Source organism: Daphnia pulex, chromosome 4 (assembly GCF_021134715.1).
Source record: "Daphnia pulex isolate KAP4 chromosome 4, ASM2113471v1".
NCBI lineage: Eukaryota > Metazoa > Arthropoda > Branchiopoda > Diplostraca > Daphniidae > Daphnia > Daphnia pulex.
Genome location: NC_060020.1, coordinates 6678282 through 6702318, shown reverse-complemented (window position 1 = coordinate 6702318; position 24037 = coordinate 6678282). Strand labels below are relative to the sequence as shown.

The following is a 24037-nucleotide window of genomic DNA, read 5'->3' as shown; positions in this document are numbered from 1 at the left end:
AAAAAAATAGCTGTTCATTAAATTCTTTTACTGATATCATATTGTTAAATGTGTTTGATTATCATTGTCCCTACAGAAAATGCCGAAACAGTTTATGCGTTTTTGTTTTGTTTTTTTTTCCTCGACTCACGCGTTTCTCACTGGTAGTTCAATGTAAACATTCCAGGTGGCGTTTGCTTCGATTTACTTACGCGGCTAGGGGGACTGGGCGGCTAGCCGCTAGCGGCCGTTAGATATGAATCCCCCTTTTCGAACTCGACAGATAACCAACAAAACGGTTGTAGCCTGTAGGTGCACATATGTTGCGTTAGTAAGGTTCTTTGAATACAAATATATAGAACAAATCAATACATTCCTGTATTCTTCACCTCAATTTACCTGGGTTATGAGAGCACAGAAGATAAGAATATCAAATGCTGTAAAAAATAATACAGAGACTGAGCAAACAGAAATATATAGCAGGTAGATAGGGGATGACGATGTTGCATTTCTGCGTAATAAGAAAAATAATTGAAACATGACATAATTCAAATTATACACAGAAAGTAGACAGAGTTGGTTTGGGTAAATTAGATTCCGGAAACCGGACGTGAAGAAATAAGCAGGCACCGACGCGCACGAGATAACGATCGAATCGCGTTAGCCAATTTGATGTAACTCCCAGGGTACACAAGTTGGGTCTACATATTTTATAGTAAACGAATATACACGCTAATAATTGTGATGGGGTAGAAGGTTGGACGAAGACAGTTCCATAAAACAACAACAAACAAAATGTTCAATATTGCAGGAAGAAGATTTGGTTATCACGTAATCCATGAAAAGTTTTAGCTGACGACACTGCGTGACGTCACGTTCCACGCACACCATGGTGCTATATGATTAAGCAGTCAGTTATTTTGGAATCCAGTAGAAAAGATTTGTATTTCAACTGAAAATATGTATATTTCTAAGCTATAAATTCACGACGTAACAAAAATCTATATTCTCAAAACAGAGAAAACAAATAAACAAACTGACCTATCGTTGGTTCCCATTTTGAGGAAACAAATCTCGACAGTCTAAACATTATTTTACGGATGCTGACTAACGTCGATGATAACAAAATGGGCTTTCCTCTATTCCGAATGAGGTCATTCACCGATATTCCGAGTCGAAAAGGTATAGGCCTACATATACTAAATATAACTCAAACTGGGAGAAGATATTATTTACGAGAAAGGGAGACAAGTTTGAAGCGGAAGTTTCTCGCTAGGACTATCGATCTGAATTAAGTGATTATATCCAGATCCACTTTTCTATGCGCCTGTTTATCTCTTCAACATCGATCTGGTACTAATTGAATTGCCAACGGACGAATTGCCCATCAGGGAAGGACATAAAAAACAACCTCCGCACAATTTGCGGTCTGCAACTCTGTACTCTGCTGTGCTCACTCGTCACAATGACGACCGTGGCATTGCAAACCGTGAAAAGGTCAGGAAGGATTATCGGATTTGGCTTCGCTTATTTATTGGTTGACAGAAACCATAGTTCGTCGGTTGTGGTGGAATTCAGTTGCAGAATATTTCTTATGGCCGACAATAGAAACAGGGGGGAAGGAATATAAAACGGACCGACACTAAAAGGGTGTGGGGAGCAAAACGAGCAGACGGCTTCAGACGTCCAGCAAATTGACATCTTTCTGCACGACATGTTGTTGAGCGTAAACGCGCTGTACAACATAGCGGCAAATAAGATCGAAAGGCCAGAAGGTGCCGATTGGTCGGCAAACTCAATCTGGTGGAAGACGGAGTCGGAAATGGAGGAAATGAGGAACTAATGAAGACCTCGCCCCACTCGGGTCGCCATGACGTACGCTGGTAATAAGGTTCAAGAGATTCGAACTTGGTATGTAGTAGTCTTTTGACTGAAACAACCAGCAGAATCGAGTGCATTCCAAGTGCACAACATCACCAAACCAATCGATTAGGAGATGGGGATCTGATCATTGGAATGACCACGCACGGCCAACCTTTCGACTCGACGAATAAACATGTCTGTTGGTTGTCGCTGGAGACGTTCTATTCATTATTCAGTCACATAACGGCGAAAGACATAAACGGAATGAAGGGAAGATCTTGAGAAAATCAAAATGATCATTATATACGTTTGGACCGGGTACAACCCACCAAAGAGCCAGGCTTATTGGAAATTGCGACATGTTCGTTACGCGCTTGATTGAGCCCAGCAAATATCTGAATCCACCCACGCGGGAGGACTAAAAGGCCATATTGTTCTATGCATCAAGCTTTTTTTTATTCAAGTTAAAAAAAACATTTTATTCAAAATAAAAGCCACTGATCCTTTTAGAAGCTACAGGCAAAAGCGATGTACGGTGAAAATATTTCAATTCACTTTAGGAAACAAAATTCAAAGTAGGGATTTGAAATTCTGAAAATCTCGATCAGAATAGCGGATGTGATCCGAGCCGGAGGCTACGGATGGAAGACATTTGCATTTTGCAAGTAAAGAAGGGGGGAAAATCGTTAATGAAACATTCAGCTCCGTATACAAGTGACATACTATTACAGCGAGATGCTCTTACATTTTCCAAGGATTTTCTTCGCCGGTTTCTAGCGCACTTTCAATTTTGAATAGGGTACATGTCAATCCATTGTCTATCCGATCATGACGTAATTGAAATCATGATTAATGAGCGACAAGAATAGAAAAGTAAGGATAAAAAGGGCATCACTAATATATAAGGACAAAGCGAAACATTTTCATTCCTAAGTATAACAAGCCGCACTACCGAATTCTTATAGAGGTATATACACCAATCATCCTTATGGCACGTAGTAAACATAAACGGATTATTGCAATTAGTTATTGGCATACAGAATTTGCTTCTCGTGCCTTTTGCGCTCTTACTCTTTTTATTCTTTTTAATTAGAACCATGAAGATGATATGACGTAGACTACACTGCGTAGACCTTGCACGGTGTATAGTTGTACAACATACAATACATACTACTGTACAAAGAGTCGCTGAACCTTTCCCTGATAAACCTAGACCTACTAATTAACCCAGCGACATTTGATAGGTGGGCTGCACAATCCCGAAGAACTATCTGAGCACGATTGGTTTACTATTTTTGCGTAACAAGAAGAATGACGTTTGCGCTAAAACAAAAGATGTTTTCAAGCGCCTCAAGATATGCCGTAAAAAAGCAACGAGTTTTGATCTCACTCACCTAACTAAAAAGTTTAGGATCGTGTTATCGAGAAAGGAAAAAAAAGGGATGCCAAAATAATTTTTTGTTTGCAGAAATCATAAAAACAAACGGGAGAACTCAAAATCATTAGTCAGTTCTTTTTAAAAAAAAGGTTCGGGAGGTTCCCGGATCCAGCTTTTTACAAAACAATTGAAATGATCAATAAATGTTGGTAGGGTACACGAAAAAAGATACGTTTGCATTCTCAAATTTCAAAATGGACAATGCAAAGTGCAATTTTGTTTTGTATTACTTGTGGCTAGTTCACCGCTATTACTCTGGGAGTCCCGGACGGGACATGAAGAGGGTCGGGAGGAGAACGAGGAGGAGCAACAGGGTTTGGGGAAGAAAAAAAGAGAGAGTGGGCAGAGGGAGTGACGAACAGCTTTAAAGCTTGTGCCATGATGCACAGACGAGCTCAATCTCATCCAGCACGGCATCCAGTCAACAACAGGTGACGCCAGAATAGACAACAAATCTCGCAATTTTCGTTTCGTCGCTTCGCTTAAGCGCCGCCCCCCTAGAAATTGCAAGTGTGTTTCCCAGATTTGCCGTCTAACTCCTGCACTGGGTGCAATGTGCAGCGAGTGTTGAATTTCTGCAAATATCACGTAGTCCCGTCTATTCATCACGCAAACAAAGTTATTTCCAGGTAGGTCAGATGTTTTACATTAACATTTTGTTTTCTCCTTTTCCATCTAGTATTCTTTGAACACGAAAGGAAAATTAAGCGCTTCGTGACTTCCGGTGTATATTGTTGCATTAGGCTATTTGTCCACTTCTTTATTTGCTAATTTAACTTGATAAAATTTTCCTTTTAGGAATTTGGTTTCTAAATTTTAATTAAAAGGACCGATATATCTATTCGTGTTATCGACTCAACTGACGATGAAATTGGGAGCACGGATGATTGACCGGATAGGCCAACATGGGCCATAAATAGATGTAGGCTTACGCGATCCATCATATGACGCTCATAGTCAGTTTTGACATCACGGTCCAGGGGGGGGGGGTAAAATTGAGAAGAATATCGGCAAGTATGACGCAATTAAAATATAGGTTGACTGGTTGACCTTACAGTATAGTAATAGAATAAGGAAAAAAAAATTTAAGGCGTAAAAGACGCGCGATAAAAGAGACGGAACAGTCACTTTTTGATTGATCTTACTTTTTATCTTTTTCCCAATTTCAAATAGATCAAACAGTCTTCAAAGTTTTTGAAAGTTACCACGCAAAAACATTAGTGGGTAGTAGTTCTTTTTCGAAGCGCATATGCTTTAAGAAGGTTATTTCCAGAGAAGTAGTAACTTCACGAATGAGAGATTTTAATCCCGAATAGCCTTTTCGCATGTACATCAACAGCTTATTCCTTTCACCGAGTTGCTTCACTAAGTCTTACTTCAAGGATGTACGGTCGATGGACAAGAAGTGTTTCGATTCGAATAAAAAATGTGAACTTGTAACAGTTTCTGTCGGGACTCTAATTAAACATCTAAATCACGTCTGTTCACTGATTATTTTCCGGTAGATCATAATTAGCACTGTCTCGTTAGTTGAAGAATTCCTTGGGGAAATTGGCTTTCCTCTCAAAATCTATGACTTGCTATTCAGTTTTAATTGTATTCAGAATCGAAATGTTATTGCCCTTTATCCCTCTATTATATCTTATCTTTCTGCTTGTCTGATCAGGGAGGCACCCTCTTGTCTGCGTGCTCTCAGTAGTATCAAGATTATAGATTAACTTTCGGCGCAAACGCTGGAAGAAAACGTAACTCACGACAGGTGTGTCGGACATGGGAGGTGGGAGGCGTCCTTCCTTATATAGCTATATACAATGACATCTATCACGTCGCCCTTTTCGTTCTCTCTCCTTTGCCAACTTCAAACAGAAACGACACTATGCAGATCCGCAACTGGCCATCCTACCATCCGTTACTAGTCTTCGTGACCCTTATGGGCGCCGTCACAATAGCGTCGACACTACAACGCCAGCTGCCCAATGACCCGTGGAACCTACGCCCCAACCAGTTGGTCCTCATCAACCCTGATGACTACAGCCCACTCCAACCCGTACAGGTAGTAAAAAATTTACGTTCTACAAAAGAATATAGAGCAATTGATTTTTCTACTATCGGTGTCAAATTGGCCCTAAATTTCCACTGTCGACGATCAATAGTGTGGAAATGAGTAAAACAACAACGTCATTGGAACTTTAGTCTGCCCAGCTGTTGAGTGACAAGTTTCGCCATACGTTCGTGCGGAAGCTCGCATCGCCCGTCTAAAGGACCGTATACACTTTTAGCGGCCTCCGAGTGGCCGGCTCTCAATTTTCCCTGTCGATAACTTGGGGCTGATAAGTTTGAAACCAAAAACCATCTGGTCAGAAAAGAGAGACTCATCAGGGCCGAAAGAGAAAATGGATAGGTGACACCCGCTCAGACAGAAAGAAACACAAAACCTAGGTCCCTCTAGAATGGTCGAGCTGCGTCATCTCAGTTATTGGCATCCGTTTGGAAATGTCAGCAATAGTGTAACAGAAAGACGGCCGAGGCTGCCCCGCCATATGCAATACCCTAATAGTCATATTAAGGTCGTGGACATTCCTTTTATCCTTTTTTATGGGTACGAAAAAAAAAAGGAACAAGGATTGTCAGTCTGAGTTGACCATCACGGCATATAGTAAATCTGCAAGTGAACGTACGGCTGAGTGGCGAATCTAAAGTACTAAGACCTGTTTTTTAGACTATACAGACGCCCACCCTGAGAAATAAAAGCAAGCATCCGTCAAACGCCAACGCAAAGAGGGTGATAGAACCCCCACGAGGGCTCTCTTAACGTACGCAAGCTCTCTACGTACACTCGTGTCTTGTACTACGCATCACAGACCTTTCTTTGGCTACTCTCGTGCCAACTGAGGTGTGCAATCCATTTAAAGGCCTAGCGGTCTACCGTTTGTTTAACTTATCTATCGCTAATGGCTATTATTCTCAGAAAGAAACCTTACTGTAGTTAACCAGAAGATCGAACTTAAAGTTTAAGAAATATCGGCTGATGAAACTAAATAGTTACCTGCGAGGAAATTGGTATGTAACGATGCTCCTATGTGGTAATCTCCCCATTGTAGTAGGACAGCTAAGAAATGAGAGGAACAAATTAGTTCCTAAATAGCGTTTTCGAAGTTGAACGAAATCACATGGAATGTACTTTTAAAAAAAACATTGTTCACCTTCTTTCTGACACGAAGGATCAAGTGGAGACGATGGCGGACACCTATAAAGTACCCAAGCGAACTCTATCTCTCTTTACACGCTGGAAGACTCTGGAACAACTTAGACGGAATCATCTTCATCACTCGCTTCCATTGTCGTCACCAGATTTCGATCCGCTGATGCCACGACAGCAAAAGAAGATTCCTATGCCATCCAATGGACCTAAAGAAGAAATGGTGTCTTTACCCGGAATGTCGAGCGAGATGAGTCTATCTGCTCGTGCTATCCAAAGATCATTGCGCCCACCTGGCCAACCACTTCGATGGGGCTGAAAAAAACAATTATAAACTGATTATTTGAATACAAAAAAAAAAATCAATAATATTAAGAAAATAGCCGGACCCAGTAAAAACAAAACAACAATGTCACATTTTCTTTTCGCTATTTAATTGTCATCCTGCATCGGTTTGTCGAGACTCCACTTAACGTAAACGTCAATCGTCTTTTGTTCTAGTAGCATATACATAATAATAATATTATATTGATGTGTCTAATCAACTTATGTCTCTTGTCTAATTGTAACGCAGCGCAGCATACCTTGAACAAAGAGAAATATTCAATACAGACAAAATTCAGTTAGTTACTGAGAGACAACCAAACGATGTCGCAAAAAGCTACTTGCTCATTTATTTAACCAAGATCTAAGTGTTTCAAAGCGGATTCTGAATGGCACGCGATACCAAACGTATCGATGATGGATATGGATTTATAAAGACAGAGGAAATAACCAAAGAAGAATACCTAATTATTAATTAATTATAGCACTTGAATCATTTTCATATACTATACTAGATACGGTACCGTAATCTCTTGTAGTGGAATGGCAAAATATTTTTTATTTTATATTATTATTATTATTATTTATCCGAGCTAGACGAATCCTTCCGCCCTGTTGCATTGGTGGCAGATGAAGGTGATGTCGACGAAGCGGTTGCCGTAGTGACAACGGGAATGCCATCCTTCTTAGCTGTAACTTCTTTAATTGAAGACAGCGTTTTCTGCAGCCAGCTGTTACGTGATTGTGACTGCATTTCCATCGAAATAGTAGTTAACTGGTGGGTCAGATCTTGATTGCGACATTCAGCTTCAACCAAGGCCAATTTTGTTTGAGCCAATTCCAATTCCAGTTGGCGAACCTATTGCAAAAGTCGAATGTCACAAAGGTGTGCTAAACACGACGTCATGATGATTTGATACCTGATTTTCTAATTGAGACTGTGCTGAAGCGGGAGAACGAGGTTTGAATTCACAGACTAAGTTTCCAGTTTCTTGCAGATCTGGGCTGGACTGTTCTGAACGTATCAGACTAATTACATCATCTAGCAGACCAGAGTAGTTGGGACTATCCGAAAGACTGCACTGCAATCTTTCAAAAACTTCTTTTGCTCGAGATTGCTCGCCTTCCAATCGCCGTGTAAGTTTTGAACAGATCAATTTGTAGTCGGCAATGATTGTCTGACTCCTCCGGCCTTCTTCTTCCGCACGTTGCACTTCCCGCTGCAACATTTCTTTCACCTGATTGTCAATTGTTATGAAAGTGGTTAATAAATAAAAGAACCGTAAAAATTTGTTTGTTCATTACCTTGATGGTTTCGTTTTGTATTTGATTACGATCCTCTTCAACTTCTTTCTGAAGACGCCTCAAAGTTTGCAATTCCTTGAAGTATGAATCAGCTTTTTCTTCGGCTGCGTCCAACTCTGAGCGTAGACCAATTTTGCTAGTGATCAATTCTTGAGCCAAATCGTCACTTTCTCGTTCGAGCCTCAAATTAGCTTCGTGCAAATGTTTATTTTCGCGTTCAAGACGAACAACTGGATCTTCCCGAGCCTGTTCTTGCTCCTGGAGTGAGATAAGTCCATAAAAACCACAAACTAAATCTGCCAATTTTAATCTACATACCTTAATAGCCACAAAATCTTTTTCGTATTTCTTCAGTTTTCGTAGTTTGAACGACGACGTCAACTTCATCAGTTGACGAGCTGCCACTTCATTCCGATAGCGTTTGGGCAATTGAACGCGAAAGTACTTTAGAATGCCTTCAAAGTTAAGTGAAAGGAGATCCTTTTTAGCCATGGATAACAGGCCGAGAGCAACCTAAAAGAAAAACCAACAATAATAATTCATTCTTTCATCTGTCGATACATTCACATCATCGGGCCCAAGTGTGTTGATGAACACGACGCGTGGCACCATGTCTTGTGTTTACAAACGAAAACAGAGAATCCGAAATTCAAAAATGTTTTTCCTTTCCTTTCATTTTGAAACTTACTTGAAATATGGTCTCCATGCCCTGATATAGGAAGACATCCAAAATATGAAAGACGAGAAAGAGCGGGAATTTGGCGGTGAAGAGCGTAAGGAACCACTGAGATGCATACATGTGATTCTCTATACAGTTTTCCACCAGATGATTCCACAAATCGGGTAGATACTCTTCAATAAGGCGGTCAAGTTGATACAAGCGGAGATGTAACGTCTCAAAACCGTCCTGGAATAAGTTAAATACGTTCAATCACTTCTCACTACTGATAAAACGACGACCAAGCTTTGCGGCTTTCTCAACACATTCGAAAAAAAAAAGTTATTGCTGAGACTATGACGCCATCGTAAAAACATCAGAAAAAGGGGTTAGGCCTAGCAGGCGCCACATAATAAACAGGGCTCTCGAAATTGATGAACGCCAGCGAAAGATAGACCCAGATATTGATGACATTGATTAGTTCTACTACATGATCACAGACTTGATTTTGAATTTGAATTCAATTTGATTAATACTTTTTAACAGTAATTCCAAAGTTAATGTTTAAAAAAACGGCATTTACAAAAGAAATGGGATTCAGTTATTATGACTACGTGACGCAAATCAGTCGCCTTACCTTGAAGAGATCACGCAATCCGTAATGAAACATGACTCTGACCATCACGCTGAAGGCTTGCTCCTCTGAAAACAAAAATTCAAGGGAGAATTAGGATAAAACGTTTTCTTTGTAATCTTCTTCTTTTCTTTTGTGAGTCTTTGCCAATATCAATTACCTGGCATGTGTAGTAATAGAGACGCCGCCAAGAAGCTCAAACCCTGTAGGTAGTAAACAGAGATGAAAATTGATTAGAATACAGAACTGAGAAACTGCATTACTTGACAATAGCCGACTTCTTGGTCGTAAACTGCGTAGGCGCGAGATATTTTAGCCAGGGCTTCCTGGCCAAGGCCACCAGAATCCTTGAAGAAGTCATGCGCTGGGAAAGTACGATGAATGTCCCGCATGATAACAGGATCGGCACTACATTCTTTCGTAATTAATACTCTATATGCATCCATTACGCTGGTATCAGCGGAACAATCAGCCAGTCGAAGCCAAACTTCACCCCTTAACGCTTCAGGGATTCCACGTCTAACTAAATGCTTCAACTGTTTGGGTCGAGTATCGCCCGGCTGAGTTCCCCACATGTGTAACACTTCCGCCCACGAGGCCAATTCTAGTTCACTGCAATCCTTGGAAACCTCGCCTGCATTTCCAGAAAGCGTAATAGTTTAGAAACGAAGAGAATTTTGTTTTACATCTTCAAGCGAGTAATACCCGATCCACTTAGAAGAGGTTCGTCATTATCTGACGACAATTCATCTTCTTTGACGGTATCATTGAGAATCGGCGTAGGGGAATTAAGTGATCCAAAAGTGCTGCCAGTCAAAGTGCTTAGCGTTGAGCTTAAATTTAACGAAAGCGCCATGCCCATTCCCTGTTGACAACAAAATAATCACAATGAAGAAGTCATTTGAATATTGATTACTTACAAGTCCTTTGCTAGGGCGCTCAATTTCGCCTTCATTGCAAATTTCCACCACTCGATATACGGGGTCGTAAGTAGAAGAATTTGGAGGAGGATCGCGGACCTCGGTGACATGTACGGCAAACTGTAAAGTCATTTGTTTCTGACTGTAGTACCAAAAGCGCTCGTTGTGTCCGAAAACCTTTGTCCGTGTTTCAATAATGAAACGGACCGGTTCACTGATACCCTTTAAACAAATGATTAAAACCATGAATGAAGTGACACTGACATTTAGAACTAATATGGATGTCTTTACCCGAATAACGAGATCTACTGCAATCGTCATGTATACGGAACCGATATCTTTAGAACTCTCCCGATTGAGAAGCCCAAAAACAGGCTCGTTTGGATCCCAATGACCGGATATTACGTAAGCGGATTTCCGTGATTCCTGTGGATTGTTGGGGGTGTTTGAAGTTCCCATCGACACCATTTCTAGAAGGTGCATGTCACTATGCTTCACATGCCGTCCAGGACTAACTAACAACCCAAAGCAACGTTCAATTGGCAGTTCTAAACTGTCATTTATCTGTACAACTGTGATGACGATTTTCTTTTCGATGCCAGCACGAATTTTAAAGAAATTGCGATCCTTAGGAACGGGACTGTAGTTTCCTTTTGTATCCTCTTCTTTGATTTCCAAAGTTAATTCAAAGGTCAAGCGATGATTGGTCAGCTCGGTGGGTGAGGTGGCGGTAGATGATTCTGTCGAAATAGGGGCAGAAGGTTCAGGCTTACGGAAGGCGTGCTTGAAACTGCACATGACTTTTGGAATGGCTTCAATGATTTCGCAACGAAAAACGTGGCACTGAAATATAGCTGTTTCATCCGAATCTCCTCTAGGGCAGGTGAACGCAAAACAGTTGGAGTCTAACGTACCAGCAGGACCGAGAGAAAGAAAAATTATGCGATGAATTGGATGTCGTGCCATTTCAGTGTTGCTTTCTGCCTCGTAAAGCCTTGATAAAATAAAGACCAAACATCATCAATTATTTAACACAAAAAATCTAAAATTAAAAAACTCACACAACTGAGCCGTCACAATTATTTGGAATTGATAAAGTGATTGGAATAGGTTGACCACTTGACTGCCTCATAATGGCCATGTTTCTTGCTATTTCATTTTCACTCCTTGGAGCATTTACCTACACTCATCAAATCGAAGAAATTTTTAACACAAGAATATGAAATCTATTATAAAGCTATATTTTTTTTACAGTTGCGGCTCCTAAGTATGCAATTCTATTAAACAAAGCACAGTTTTGAGAACTGTCTTCCAGTTTTGCTGGTTCTACTAAAAATAAATAGAATTTGTAATACAAAGAATGTCATGTGGAGAATTATTCTTACTACCACTGGTTTCAGACTCCTCGTTCAGAACTTCGTTGAGGGTCTCTTTTAGATCTGCCATATTTCCATTATTTCCAATCTCCATTTCTGGAGATGTCTTGTTTTTTATTTTATTGTCTTCAACTTGTGTAACTAATATTTCCTCATTTGGTTTTAATTCAGATGCATTTTTATGTCCTAGGTCTTCAAACTCTTCACTTGTGGCAATTGAATCACAAGAGTGTTCTCTAGTAGCTACTTCTTCCATAATTCTACAAATATTCTTTATAAAAGTAAAACAAACATGAAAATGATACACTGTATATGAAGTTAAAAAAATTGAGAATACCTAAGAAAAATGGGACAGAACAGTAAACATCTCAAATCCTCAGAGCAAATGGGAATAACAGCTGACAAATGTCAAACAGCCGATAGTCGACTCCCACCCTTGCGGTTCGGCAACCTAAAAGCGGTTTTTGCTATATTTTTCTTTTACGGTTGGCGCTTGGCGCAAATCTATTACTTTCTTTTTGCTAGTGAGTAGTGACGGTGGTGACGGAAAAACTGCATAGCAACAATCAAAATAAAATTTCTGCCCGTTTTCTTTACCGTTTTCTCTAAGAAAGTGTGATGTACGGTTGATTCTTTTGTGGATAGTCGGTTGCGGATTGAACGCAATTATAAATAATTGCTGATAATTCATCCCTGCAAGCAACAGCCAATGTTAACAATGCCTCCAAAATAGCACGCTCAGTATTCATCAAGCATCAGCAAACATCGGAATCCAACTGAATCAACTTTAAAGAGACCTTAAACCCTATAGGCACTGCAGTGACCGAGTTATAAGTTAATAGCGTTAAACGTAGAGATAATTAGACGATGTTGAAGTTCAAATTTCGTCTTCAAACCAAGTGGCCAGAGACAGCAACATTTTACTTAACCATCAACATTATACAATCATTCATTTCGAAGTTCAATAAACAGAACATTGTAGTGTGCAGAGGGAATCAATGATTTTGAATTTATTTTCTCACTAAAATAATTTTTTGTGTTATTGAATCTAAGTAATTTGAAAGAACAGGAGGAGGGGGTCTATTGCATATGAATATTCGTAAGTCGGCCGAAGTCACGAATGTTTAAGCGCATCCAGGAACGTTGTATGGCCAATCACATTCTATTATGTGAATAATAATAATTTAGTAAGTGTATAAGTTATAACTAAACAAAATAAGATAAAACATACGGTTAATCTTGGAGTTGAATACAAGTCCGGTCTGGCAGTAGAAAGTATAGATTATTCCGTTCACGCATTGGTAATATTTAGCGCAGTCAGAAGGATCAGCATAGTATTGGCCCTGAGAGGAAGCAGAGCAGCTCGCTGCATGAAAGAATGAGATATAAGTAACTAAAACTGGAAAACCACATTATTTTTGTTTAGTTGTTACGAGGGGGTGGTGATGTTGGTCCAGGTGTCGGGAAAGTTCCTCCAAGTGTTTCGGTAATAGCCTTAGAAAAGGGTCTAAAAACGAGGGCATACGAATGATTATTCTAACTATTAATAATAAAAATTTAAAAAATTATAACTGTACCTTAGGCCCAAATTGCAGTGACCGTTGAAGTCATCCAAGCTGAGTTCCCAGAACTGAATACCGCCAAGACCTTTGCTCATCATATATTTTACTTTAGCAACAACCATGTCAATACTGTCCCATGAAGCCCAAATATCGCCCAAGTAACCATATGGGCCCATCTTGCCAGTTGGATCTTCGACAACTGTCATGCCTTGTTGTTGAAACAAGCAAATCTCGTAAAAGGAATAAAAACCCTTTAGGCCTGTGAACTGTCCTGCAACACCAGCACCGACGGCTGGAGCTAAGAGTCCATGTTGGTTCGGGTCAGCCAATGTCCATGATCGAGCATAGCTGGGTAATCCGAAAACCAACTTTTGAGGAGGAAAACCTTGTGCCAACCTTAACGATAAACCAATTTTTACTCTGAATCCTTTTAAAGAAGCAAGAAATATGAGATGGAAAATTGAAAAAAACCAACCAGTAGTCGACTGATTCGGAAATAATAACGTCAGTGGTATCATCATCAAAATCGCGTCGGTAAAGTGGGGCATGGTGATCAGTCAAATTTTCCCATGCACCGTGGACATCTGGTGGTATATTAAAACATTTAAATTAATAGGTCTTTTTAAAAAAAATAGTGGATTGAAAAAATTACCATATGCCATGAAATTGACGAAATCAACAATTTCGCCAAGCGCTGGGATGTCGTAACTAACTGCAGCACGTGCGCTACTGCAAGAAGGAGCCATGGATAGAATTAAGTTGTAGGGCTGGAAAGCGTCACGAAGCATCCTGAGAAGTGTAATAAAGTTCTCTTTATCTTCCGGTTTTCCTGGGTCTCCAGGATATTCCCAGTCGAAATCAAGGCCATCAAAGTTGTACTGAAATGGTAATGATAACATTTCATTATGGTTCTACTTGTAGAAAAACTATGAGGAATAATTCAATAGATTTCTTTACCTGGCGAACAAAAGCAAGCGCTTTTGCCACGAAGTTGGCCATTTTAACAGGGTCGGACACCAATTCGGAATATTGAGTGGAGAATGCAGAGTCGTTCCAGCCACCAAGAGCGATCAATGTCTTGAGACTAGGATTTTTTGTCTTTAAACCGGTGAACGTTGCATAACCACCGAGATCGATGTCTGCCCATGGATCGTAAACTGTCATCTCGTAGGTAACATTGCTGAGAACAGCAAAACCGTAGATGTAATGGGTGCATTCATACGGGTCCAACTTATCTACCCAGTAACTTCCAGAACCTAATTTAATAGAAGTAAACCCAAAAAAGTTAAGACATTTGACTGAAAATGGAAACGAAATGAATTATTTTATACTTTACCATTACGATAACGAGCCCAGTTTGCAAAATAGCAAACTTTTTTGTAGTTTCCTTGGGCGTTCGCCAAGACAACTAACATAGAAAACGCCAATATGGCGGCTATCTTCATCTTAACTGAAGTTGTACGTAACAAAAAATCTATAAAAGTAAGTACGTCTACTTAACAGAGTGGAAATGTCTATAATTGGGAACAGAATGAACGACTTTTTATACAAGCCCAACATGTAGTTTCCGATATGGCTTCAATTTGATTATCTTTCGAGCATGCCGATAAAGTAAAACGTTCGGTCCAAAAGTAATGGTGTGATTATGAAATGAAATAAGGTGACACATATTTGTTCAATCACTGTCAAAAATTTCGAAACTTTGTGAAATAAGAATGAAGAATGCTGGTTAAACGCGTGCTTTTTGTAACAGGAATGACGTTTTGGTCAATCAGGAATGCGGAATGCTGCGCTGAAAAATGTCGAATTCATGAAGTCATCCGAACAAAGAAAAGCATTGATCTAAAGTTTAAGATAACGATTTACAACTAAACTTAACTAAGCAAGGACGTTTATATAACAATGCCTTCAAGGAACAAAATACGAACAATCGACTGAAAGTAAGAAATAAAATTCAACAATATACTACCCATAAAATACGAATTAATTAATTGAGTATTTCGATACAGTCAATTAAATCATGTATAATATATTGCGCATCATAAGTAGTTGTTTTTTAAGATAGGCGAAATCAGACATTTAAAAAACCGTTATCCTGTACGAACTGGTTGAAATGTTTACCTGATTCGCTATCATAATCAAATCCAGCCAAACAATTAAAACGTTTCATCATCTTCCAACAACTTTCCATTTGATTGTGCAACTCGAAACAAACAACAAATCTCGCAATGCCAGAGTGTTTATATTTCACGTTTCAATGTTCCAATCCAACCAAAATAAACAAATATGATTCAACTATTTAAATAAAATATGTATTTAAATGGATTGCTCAGATGTCATCCATTCAGGATTCGCCATTCCATCTTTTAAACTAGATACCATACTTTCTCGCTTCGCCCTCGCATTACTTCTCTCATCTTCTGGCCCGTAATCTTCACCAGCAAGAGTGCTGTAATTAGCTGCTTGATATTGTTCAGGAACGGCAAGAATTCCTGGCGACAGCCGTCTCTGACAACAAAGAAAGAACAGCACCAAAATACCCTTTGGCCGGATCATGGCAAGGTTAGTAAAAATGCTTTGAAAAAAGAGTACACATTCAAAAGATAAAATAGGTACCAATAGAGCATTTGTCGTAATCACAAACAGCGTAGAATAGCGAAAGCCGACTTGGTCAAACAAAATCCCCGCAAGTGACGGGCCGACAAAGGCTGTTCAAAACAAATTTTTAATTATGAATAATCAAATCAATTTTTGTTTCCATTTATTTATGCCTTTACCTCCAAGAGCAAATGTTGATGTCCAGAGTCCGGAAACTAATCCATAAGTGGACAAATTGTTAGGAAACCCATGGAATCTTTGCAAATAATTGAAAATATGAGTTTTTTCGTTTAAATTTCACAGGCTAAAAATTGAATAAAACATACGTCGCTTCTTGTAGGGCAGAAATGAAACCGGAAACAAGTTCCGCTCCAACACCAAAACCCATAATGACCAAACCTGTGATGGCTAAATTCAAAGTTCTGCAAAGCAACAACATATAAATTCAGAATATGTTTTGAATAAGATTTTAAAATTCACTTACGTGTCGAGTGGCAAGAAAGGTGCGGGTCCAATTAAAAGGAAACCAACGACGATAAAAATTGAACCAATTAAAGTGACAATCTTTGGCTGCACTTTACGATCACACAAGTAGCCCCAGACAGGAGCGGTAATCGCATAAATTCCTCCTTCAATCACGAACATGAGACCCATGGAAACTGGCATAAGATCAAACTGGCGAAGATGAGGTTCCAAGGTAGCCGAAAGAAATCCTACTGATGTTGAGGCGGCAAAAACGCTAAATGACGCCAAGAGTATTGACGGGATGCGGAGAATACGAAATAATCCTCCTGCAGGATCAACATGGATCGAATACAATATAAAACAGATAATAGTAAATCAGAATAAGCGCTATACCTGATTGTGGCGAATCACAATGTTCGGCTGCAGGTAAAAGAGCATAGGTGAAGAAAGCAGCCGCGATGAGTAGGACGCCAAGAACCGTGAAAGGCAACATGTAGCCTCCCATTTGAAAAAGAAATCCTCCCAAAGTTGGGCCGACGATCAATCCCAATCCGAAGAACGTTTCCAGACATGCCTGTTTTCATTTTAAAGCGCCGAATTTGTTTTTTTTTCCAACACACGAGACATTAATACTGTGAAGAGAAGCCTCGTTGAAGCAGACTCAACAGCAGCTCTTTTACGATTTCGTTAGCAAAGCTCGTCGCTATCGTTAGGCTTCTCTTTAGACGTCTACAGAAACATAATATTCACTCGAATGACACAAAGAAATATAAACTTACGAAGGTCGTTGCAATCGATGACGGAAATTCGGCTGCAATAATTGCAAATCTAAACGGATAAAATTGTAGAGCAACTGTTTCACTGTATTAGAAAGAGAAGCAGTTCACTTACGCAGCGGTCAAAAATGCAGCGCTACCTAAAGCTTCGATTACACGAACGGCGAACGAGAGGCCAATAAAGGCCGTCGTGTCGTCAATTTTGTCGAGAACGCTAAATTCAAAAGAAACGGTTTAAGTTTTCAATCGGCGACTGATATAATTGGGGTTACGAACCCAAACAAAATTGAACAGACGCCAGTGACAACCAGACCGCCATTGAGCATAAATTTGGGTATTAACTTGGCCAACTGTGATGCAACAATAACAAAAACCAATTGTTAAGTTTTGACATTTATATAAATTCTGTTGAAATATTACGTATTTGCCAAATAATGGACTCGTCAAGAAAACAGTCAGCTCGTAGCACCCGAATACGAAACCTTTGAAATAATGATTTTTAATTGAAATGAACATTGAAAAATGTGTTTATGCAATCAACCCACCATACTGAGACGCAGTTGCTCCTTTCCTTTCAGCCTTGGAAATCCCACGTGTAGAATTGGCATATTCAATTAATCAAATCTTCACACCTCAATAGATGATCACAGGAAAATGTAATGAAAATGTCTTACCTCAGCCGGGTAGAAGGGAGCTTGCAAACTGATACACACAGCAGAACAAAAATCGGCAAAAGCAATCACGAAAGCCGTCGCCCACTGACGCTTAGTTAATGAAGGTATCGAAAACTTGCCCATTTCAGGCAGGTGCAATGTTTACAATTAGACGAAGCTATGTCTAATATACTAGTCTGTTTTTTTTTAAATTCTGATGTCTATCAGAAGTGTCGTACACAGTAAAACGATTAACAAAAACTGAAAACTTATTTGTCCATGTTTTTTTTGAGCTGTCGACTCGGGGCAGAGTGACGAGCGAACTGTCGTCAATTCCATCGAGGTCCGAGGAAATGGGAGCCCCAACTCAACAAGCAGGAACTGGAAAATACCGGCAGCCATAAATGCAACACCCTACATATTGTATCCGCCCTCCCCCCCTCAAGACACGGGGGCGTAAAATTAAGGCGATTAGATTAAAGAAAAGTGCAAAAACAATATGTTGCCCGTTTCTTACCCAATCCCAAGTTTTTCCCTCTTTTTTCTTTTCCACTCAAGAAAACAGGACAATAACATTACGTAGATATCTATTACGTGTCTAGATGGCGAAGCCGATAAAATAGATGGAAAAGGATTGCATTCGCACAATCAAGCAGAAACACTTTACTAACGCTTCACGACTGGAAAAGTGGCCACACTTCAACGTTATCTGCTGGCTGTAATTAGGAGCTTTCTGGGAATCAAAATACGTCTTATCGACGATTCAATCTACCGCTATCAAATCCAACACAACATCTTCGGGGTATTGAATGTTTACAAAAGCACATCGTGTGCTATATTCGGTATTGGAATAGTGTATAATCACATCCAGCCGCATCCAGCAATAATGAATCCCGGCCATATGCTTAGTAGAGCCTCGGTGGTTCGCTTGTTGACCTTTTACGGGTCTCAGCCAGCAGCAGACTGTAGAGCACAGGTATGTCACTTTTATCATTAGAATCGTCTGTCGACGGAGGTTATTCGTTATTAATATTATCGATTGGCCGTATAGCGTGCTGGCATTTTGCAAAGGAATCCTAATAAAGCGCCATTCCCTTTCCTTCCGCTCTTGGATTCTCCCCGCATTAGGAGAACGCGCTTCGTTGCCTTGAACTGATATCCCTTGTTGTTGTTTTTTTGTTATACCCCCCTCTCTCGAATGAAGCCATTAAAGAATCGCTTGATACTGGGATATGACAAAACAACTGAGAATGTATGACCAGCTAAACCTTGAGAGTGTTGGGCAGCAAATGAAGCGAGCTGTGGAAGCTCCAGAAAAAAAAAATGGCGAGATGTTGAGCTCATCGAGATGGATGAGGTCATATTTCTGGTTGGATGCATGAAAACAAGGACAGCCGTCCGGAATTAATGACACAATGAATTACCTTGATGCTCTGTAATGTCCACTACAACATGAGAAATCACAACCGCATTGCAAATAAAGCAAGGGCATAAATCAGTTGGTTCAAACAGCCAACGACCGTTAATTATTATTAATTTTGTTTAAAATCTTTGAAGTCTTATTATATTTAATATAAGGAGCTGAAGGATGAAAGGGGGCGGGGGGCAGGAGGATGGTGGAGGTTGGATGAAGAAGATAGGAGGACGAAAGAGTTAGAGAGAGAGAGAGAGAAATGTGAAAATTGGATGATGAAAGATTCGAGCACGAAGAGGAAATCAAAATAGAAAAATAAGAGAGAAAAAAAAACAAAATTTGATCCGCGTCAAGCGATGAACCGACACAGTTTTTTGATCGGATCATACGAATAAAAACGCGTGGAACGCAACAATAGAATCCAATCCCAGAAAGAAAAAAGGAAGAGACAAAAACAGAGAACAGATTTTTTTTCGGGACTCTATAAAGATCCGTTCCGGAATAATGCCGCAGAATCCATGGGGATGAACCGTTCTGCGTTGAGCTCAATCGTCTTCGCAAACACCACACAGGACCGGGAGATATGCATTTAACACGCAACCGACAGTTTTTTATTTATTTTTTTTTTGGGGGGGGGGAAGGATTTTAGTTTTTTGAAAAAAGATACAGGGGGATGACGGGAGGAGGACAGAATAATAAGGGGGATTTTTTTTCCAGGATTTTTTATGGAGGGGGATATTTAGAGACTTGGTTAATTAATTTTTTTATAGTATACTGGCTTTGTCAAACGATGGAACAACACAATCAATAACACAGATTAGGAATGATCTTCAATTTCTTTTTTGTCCACTTGTCTTTGCCGAGATGGCATTAGAGGAAATGTCGCATCCAACGAAACTTTCTTCTTCTTCTTTTTCTATGTGAATTTTTCTTTTCTTCCATGTCGGACTATAAATGAAGGACGAGAAAACGAGATGATGTTTAACGCGAGGGATCGGACGAAAAGAGGAGAACTAGAGATGTAGGGCTTTGACAGCTTCGCCACCTGTAAGGCGTGGTTAGTTTCAGTAGTTTTTTTCAGATTTTTTTCCTCTAATAGATTAAGAAGGAGAGCTGTTTTTAATCAAAGAAAAAGTTGACAGTTGTGTGGGAGGCAAGATGAGAGTAGAAAGAAAAAGAGAGAGAAAGTATAGGACGAGGAAGGAAAGCAACAACTATCGAATCGCGGGATGAGGAGGAAGTAACGACATTCATTTGAACACGCCAAGGTTTTTAAGGTGTTTGCTGTGGATGTGAAACGATGGATAACGTGTGGTGATGGTGGATGTGTCTGTGTGGCATGGCAGAGACCCATTTTCTTGTTTTGTTTTGTTTTTCCTATCCGGTCCCGTCATTTATCTTCAACCGTTAGAGTCGAGGCTGTGTTGAGAACTTCGCCGCGGCAAGTGCTGCTGTTGCTGTTGTTGCTGCTGGGGTTGTTGTTGTTGTTGCTGCTGCTGCTGTTGCTGCGGTTGGGATTGTGGCGGCGGCAAACTGACTAAAGAGGCCGTGCCAAACAGTTTGTACCAACCGATCACAATGTTGGACAAGTCCAGATCGTCAAGCAAAATTTGAGCCACACCCATGAAGACCTTCCGGCCTTCTATCCGTCCGTAATCACCCCACACCGTCACCTGTTTCGACACCGTCATTAGAAATGTTTCCAAATAAAAACTGTGCAACTGTTTACCTGTAGAACACATCCTTGATAGAGAACGCTGAATGAGAGCTGCTGTTGGTAAAGCGGATCCAGCGTCCGTCGAGCCGTGGCCGTTTTAGCTTTGGCGAGACAACGTTTACCGCTCACCAGGTACACTTTAACGTATGGTGCTATTCAAATTTTTGTGTTCAAAGAGTAGACATTAGTTGGTTTTTGTGTTGGTTTTGTTCAATTCTTTTTGATTTACCTGGCAGCAGTTTGGACCCAGTGCGGGCTTGGAGACCGCGCGCCCGGATAACTTCGACTTCTAGTCGCCCTTTGCGATCACATAATGCCAGTTGGACATCACCTAAGGCCGGTGCGGCCAAAACTTGCCGGCCAACTAGCTGGCCGGGACCTAAACCTTCGACGAAATCGGCCAGTGGTCCGCTTCCAGCCGTTTCGGCCGTTAGCCGAGCTAAGCCCACCCATCTTTTTTTTCATTTTTTGTTTCGATTTCATTTGAGATCGATGCGCAAGGATGGATGGTGGTGTTATTTTGTCGTCAATTGATTTTGGATTTTTTTGTTTTGGCGGCACACGATCCGATACCAAACCAAACAAACATGAAAAAAAAAAGAGATGACAGACGATTAGTCTTTGAATTCTTGTTAAGACGACGGACACAAAAGAAGAAGAAGAAGAAGAAGACGAAGTTGTTTCTGTCGGTGAAAAAGGATGAAGACACAGATAGAATGGAAGGAGAAGAATAATGGAAGAGGAGGATAGTGTAGCAGTAGTAGTATGTGGGGAAAAAAGTAAGTTGATTAGTCGTCATATAGTAGGTTAGTAGCAAGTCTGCTGAGTAAGGCTGTCAAGTATTTTCGGTCGTCCGGTTTATTTCGTCCCCCCGTTTGAATGCAAGAGAGATGGAGCGATCCACGTTTCATGTCAACGTTGTTCTCAACACACAACCCTGTAATACGGTCAGTTGGAGAAGAACTGCGAAGGAAACGAAAAAGAGACAAATGGAAGCAGCATGCCAAAAAGAAATAAGGTCGGAGAAGAAAAACGAACAAAAACGAATGCGGAGAATTAAAAAAACACGGGTTGCCAAAATCGACCAAAGCCAGAGCAGAAAAAAAGAGATGGGGGAAGAAATAAAAAAAACACACAGTTAACAAGGCGGAAGAGAAAAGAAACGGAGGAAGCTCATGGATAAGATACATACTATAGCCTCTACATTAGACATACAAACACACAGACACACAGACACATTTACAGACACACACAGCGGTCCGCTCATCCGGGGCTGCTAGAGAGTAAAACTACACACAGAAAGAGAGAGAGCGATTTTTGTTTCTTCTTTTCTTGTTGGCTACAATTCAACGTGAGTAGATAACCAGGGTCTCTAAGTTATTTGATACAAAAAAAAAACGGATTGAAAGGCAAAACGTAGTTGGGAGAGAGCCTTCAGGATCGTTTTCAGGAGGTCAGAAACCTCACGGGGTTGGGTATCCATTGAACTTGTTTCCTGTAGGGTGTGTAGCACGTACTACCCCGTCAGAGCGCAAACAAGAAAATAAGATCAAACGAAAAAAAAAAAGGATAGAAAATAAATGTTGGGTCTGAAAAAGGAATTGAAAACTTTGGGCGAATGACTTTAGAAGTTCTTGATGAATTTGCGGTCATACTCCCAGTCAACGGCCGTGACCGAACTATTAGTCTTCTTTGGCCCTTTCCAGTCCCTCCCCCCCCCCCCCCTTTGAGTATATTTAACGTTTAGTTTCCCTCAGGATTTCTAAGTTTAGGTGAGTATAGCTAGTGAAACATCCAAGTTGGGTTCTTCGACAAACAAGAAAAAAGAAGTAAAAATAATAAAAAATAAAAAAACAAGGATAAAAGAAGGCCAAAGTCCAACTCTTGTGTAAGTAGTCTGGTGGGTCAATAACGAGAGACTCGACCTCGTTCGAAGGTTCTCTGTTCTGCGTTCATTTTCTTTGATTGATTGTCGGAGAGGAGAGAGAGAAAATAATAGCTAAAAGTGGTGAAAAGAAGAGTAAAAGTTAAGAAAATTGGCGTTTTCTGTAACAATGAAACCTTTGAGCGGATGCGCTTATTGTGTGTTGTTTAGAAGTTTATATCCAGCGAAATGAAAATAGAGAGAGAGAGAGAGACAGAGAGAGAGAGAGAACGACAGAGAGAGAGAGAGCGTTCAGGACTTGGGGATGTTGGGGAACTGCTTACGAAGAGCTCTCAGAGCTGACGCTGTGCAGGCTACCGTCGTTGGAGTCCCGTGAGGTTTGGCGGACTAGTCGTCCGGCCGCGGCAACGGCGCCACCGGGCCCTCCGTGGTGCATCACCACCTGTGTCGCCGAGTAAATCTGCTGTTGCTGCTGCTGCTGCGACGAATGCTGCTGCTGGTACGGGTAATTGTGCTGCGGATGCAGTGGCATCACTTCCTGGCTGCGCTGGACGCGGCTGCTGACGCTGCCGCTGCTTCCGCTGCTGCTTCTCTTGCGCATCATGCCACTCTCTGGGTCACCGCGTCGTCCCGCGTGTTTATTTCGTGTACGGACGTTTCGAGTATTTGTTTTTTGGTTTTTTTCGTTTTGGTTCCGGCGCGCGGGATTAAGGAGAGACGAAGGGTCGATGGAGGTGGAGTGGGGATGTATATATAGAGAGACAGAGAGAGCAGCACAGTGATTATACTACTCGTCAGTCTGTGTACGTACGTTTTTTTTTCTGTGGCTTTGCCTTTCTCATTGAAACTTAAAACAAACTTCTACTACCCCGTTTTGACTTGAATGGCCAATAAGCCCAGCCCTCCCACGAGAGGATTTGAAAAGGAAACAATTCTTTTTCTTTTCCTTTTCTTTTCTTTTTTTAAAAAAAGAAAAATCGAACGGCAGATCAGGGAGCAGCGGAGGTTCCAGATTTCATCGAAAAATGTTTGAAAGACAAATTACACACAGACACACAGAGAGAGACACACACCGGAACTTATTTTTGCAAAAATACGAAATAACAACTAAAATGATATCAACAAACGGAAAACTACAGCGTCTTATGGTCGCAGTCATGTTTTAACCATGTGGTGCTGGATGCCGGTAATAATAATAATAATAATCGACGACGTAATTGTTAACTACAGAATAACTCAATTATAGATTTTTTTTGTCGGGGCCGCTACGT

General features: G+C 40.5%; 5 protein-coding genes and 1 long non-coding RNA gene across 15 annotated transcripts in view; 1 reads left to right on the top strand and 5 right to left on the bottom strand.

The window, feature by feature from the left end:
- Positions 1 to 333: 333 nt before the first annotated feature.
- LOC124193148 lies at positions 334 to 6477 on the bottom strand. Its single transcript, XR_006874105.1, has 2 exons — positions 6327 to 6477; positions 334 to 874 (listed from the first exon to the last, which is right to left on the bottom strand). It is a non-coding gene; the product is annotated as an uncharacterized LOC124193148 (long non-coding RNA).
- LOC124193147 lies at positions 3666 to 6807 on the top strand. Of its 2 annotated transcripts, none has more exons than XM_046586825.1 (3): positions 3666 to 3909; positions 5147 to 5333; positions 6502 to 6807. In XM_046586825.1, exons 2-3 carry the CDS (start codon positions 5157 to 5159, stop codon positions 6796 to 6798), a joined length of 474 nt encoding a protein of 157 aa, XP_046442781.1. In that variant the 5' UTR covers positions 3666 to 3909; positions 5147 to 5156; the 3' UTR covers positions 6799 to 6807. The 2 variants fall into 2 exon arrangements, with proteins under 2 accessions (XP_046442781.1, XP_046442782.1); XM_046586826.1 differs by lacking the exon at positions 3666 to 3909 and adding an exon at positions 4531 to 5057.
- Positions 6808 to 7126: 319 nt separating this feature from the next.
- On the bottom strand, positions 7127 to 12247 carry LOC124193144 (rab GTPase-activating protein 1-like). Of its 4 annotated transcripts, none has more exons than XM_046586818.1 (15): positions 12034 to 12247; positions 11709 to 11967; positions 11573 to 11649; positions 11382 to 11500; positions 10612 to 11314; positions 10321 to 10542; positions 10106 to 10265; positions 9664 to 10034; positions 9561 to 9603; positions 9404 to 9468; positions 8797 to 9015; positions 8427 to 8621; positions 8109 to 8366; positions 7724 to 8041; positions 7127 to 7662 (listed from the first exon to the last, which is right to left on the bottom strand). In XM_046586818.1, the coding sequence occupies exons 2-15, from the start codon at positions 11950 to 11952 to the stop codon at positions 7384 to 7386; spliced, it is 3273 nt and encodes a 1090-aa protein (XP_046442774.1). In that variant the 5' UTR covers positions 11953 to 11967; positions 12034 to 12247; the 3' UTR covers positions 7127 to 7383. The 4 variants fall into 4 exon arrangements, with proteins under 4 accessions (XP_046442774.1, XP_046442775.1, XP_046442776.1 ...); XM_046586819.1 differs by having other exon boundaries at positions 11573 to 11646; positions 12034 to 12156; XM_046586820.1 differs by having other exon boundaries at positions 11712 to 11967; positions 12034 to 12156.
- Positions 12248 to 12680: 433 nt separating this feature from the next.
- On the bottom strand, positions 12681 to 14790 carry LOC124193146 (probable chitinase 10). The gene is made up of 8 exons (XM_046586823.1): positions 14595 to 14790; positions 14216 to 14514; positions 13911 to 14136; positions 13734 to 13842; positions 13274 to 13654; positions 13130 to 13203; positions 12928 to 13062; positions 12681 to 12858 (listed from the first exon to the last, which is right to left on the bottom strand). The coding sequence occupies exons 1-8, from the start codon at positions 14701 to 14703 to the stop codon at positions 12821 to 12823; spliced, it is 1371 nt and encodes a 456-aa protein (XP_046442779.1). The 5' UTR covers positions 14704 to 14790; the 3' UTR covers positions 12681 to 12820.
- Positions 14791 to 15483: 693 nt separating this feature from the next.
- On the bottom strand, positions 15484 to 18143 carry LOC124193145 (MFS-type transporter SLC18B1-like). Its single transcript, XM_046586822.1, has 12 exons — positions 17772 to 18143; positions 17643 to 17676; positions 17518 to 17579; positions 17374 to 17447; positions 17213 to 17311; positions 17101 to 17149; positions 16715 to 16895; positions 16341 to 16647; positions 16183 to 16278; positions 16036 to 16112; positions 15875 to 15966; positions 15484 to 15799 (listed from the first exon to the last, which is right to left on the bottom strand). The coding sequence occupies exons 1-12, from the start codon at positions 17892 to 17894 to the stop codon at positions 15575 to 15577; spliced, it is 1419 nt and encodes a 472-aa protein (XP_046442778.1). The 5' UTR covers positions 17895 to 18143; the 3' UTR covers positions 15484 to 15574.
- Positions 18144 to 19170: 1027 nt separating this feature from the next.
- LOC124191908 (regulating synaptic membrane exocytosis protein 2-like) overlaps positions 19171 to 24037 on the bottom strand; it is a 29253-nt gene continuing 24386 nt past the window's right edge. For 4 of the 6 annotated variants that reach the window (XM_046584949.1, XM_046584946.1, XM_046584952.1 and 1 more), the window contains 3 exons: positions 21111 to 21334; positions 20894 to 21033; positions 19171 to 20837 (listed from right to left, as the gene is read on the bottom strand). In XM_046584949.1, the coding sequence (XP_046440905.1) occupies positions 20565 to 20837; positions 20894 to 21033; positions 21111 to 21334 (637 nt within the window). In that variant the 3' untranslated portion in view covers positions 19171 to 20564. Of the gene's footprint in view, positions 20838 to 20893; positions 21034 to 21110; positions 21335 to 23089; positions 23379 to 24037 lie in introns of all 6 variants that reach the window. The other 2 variants (XM_046584947.1, XM_046584951.1) reach the window with 1 other exon arrangement.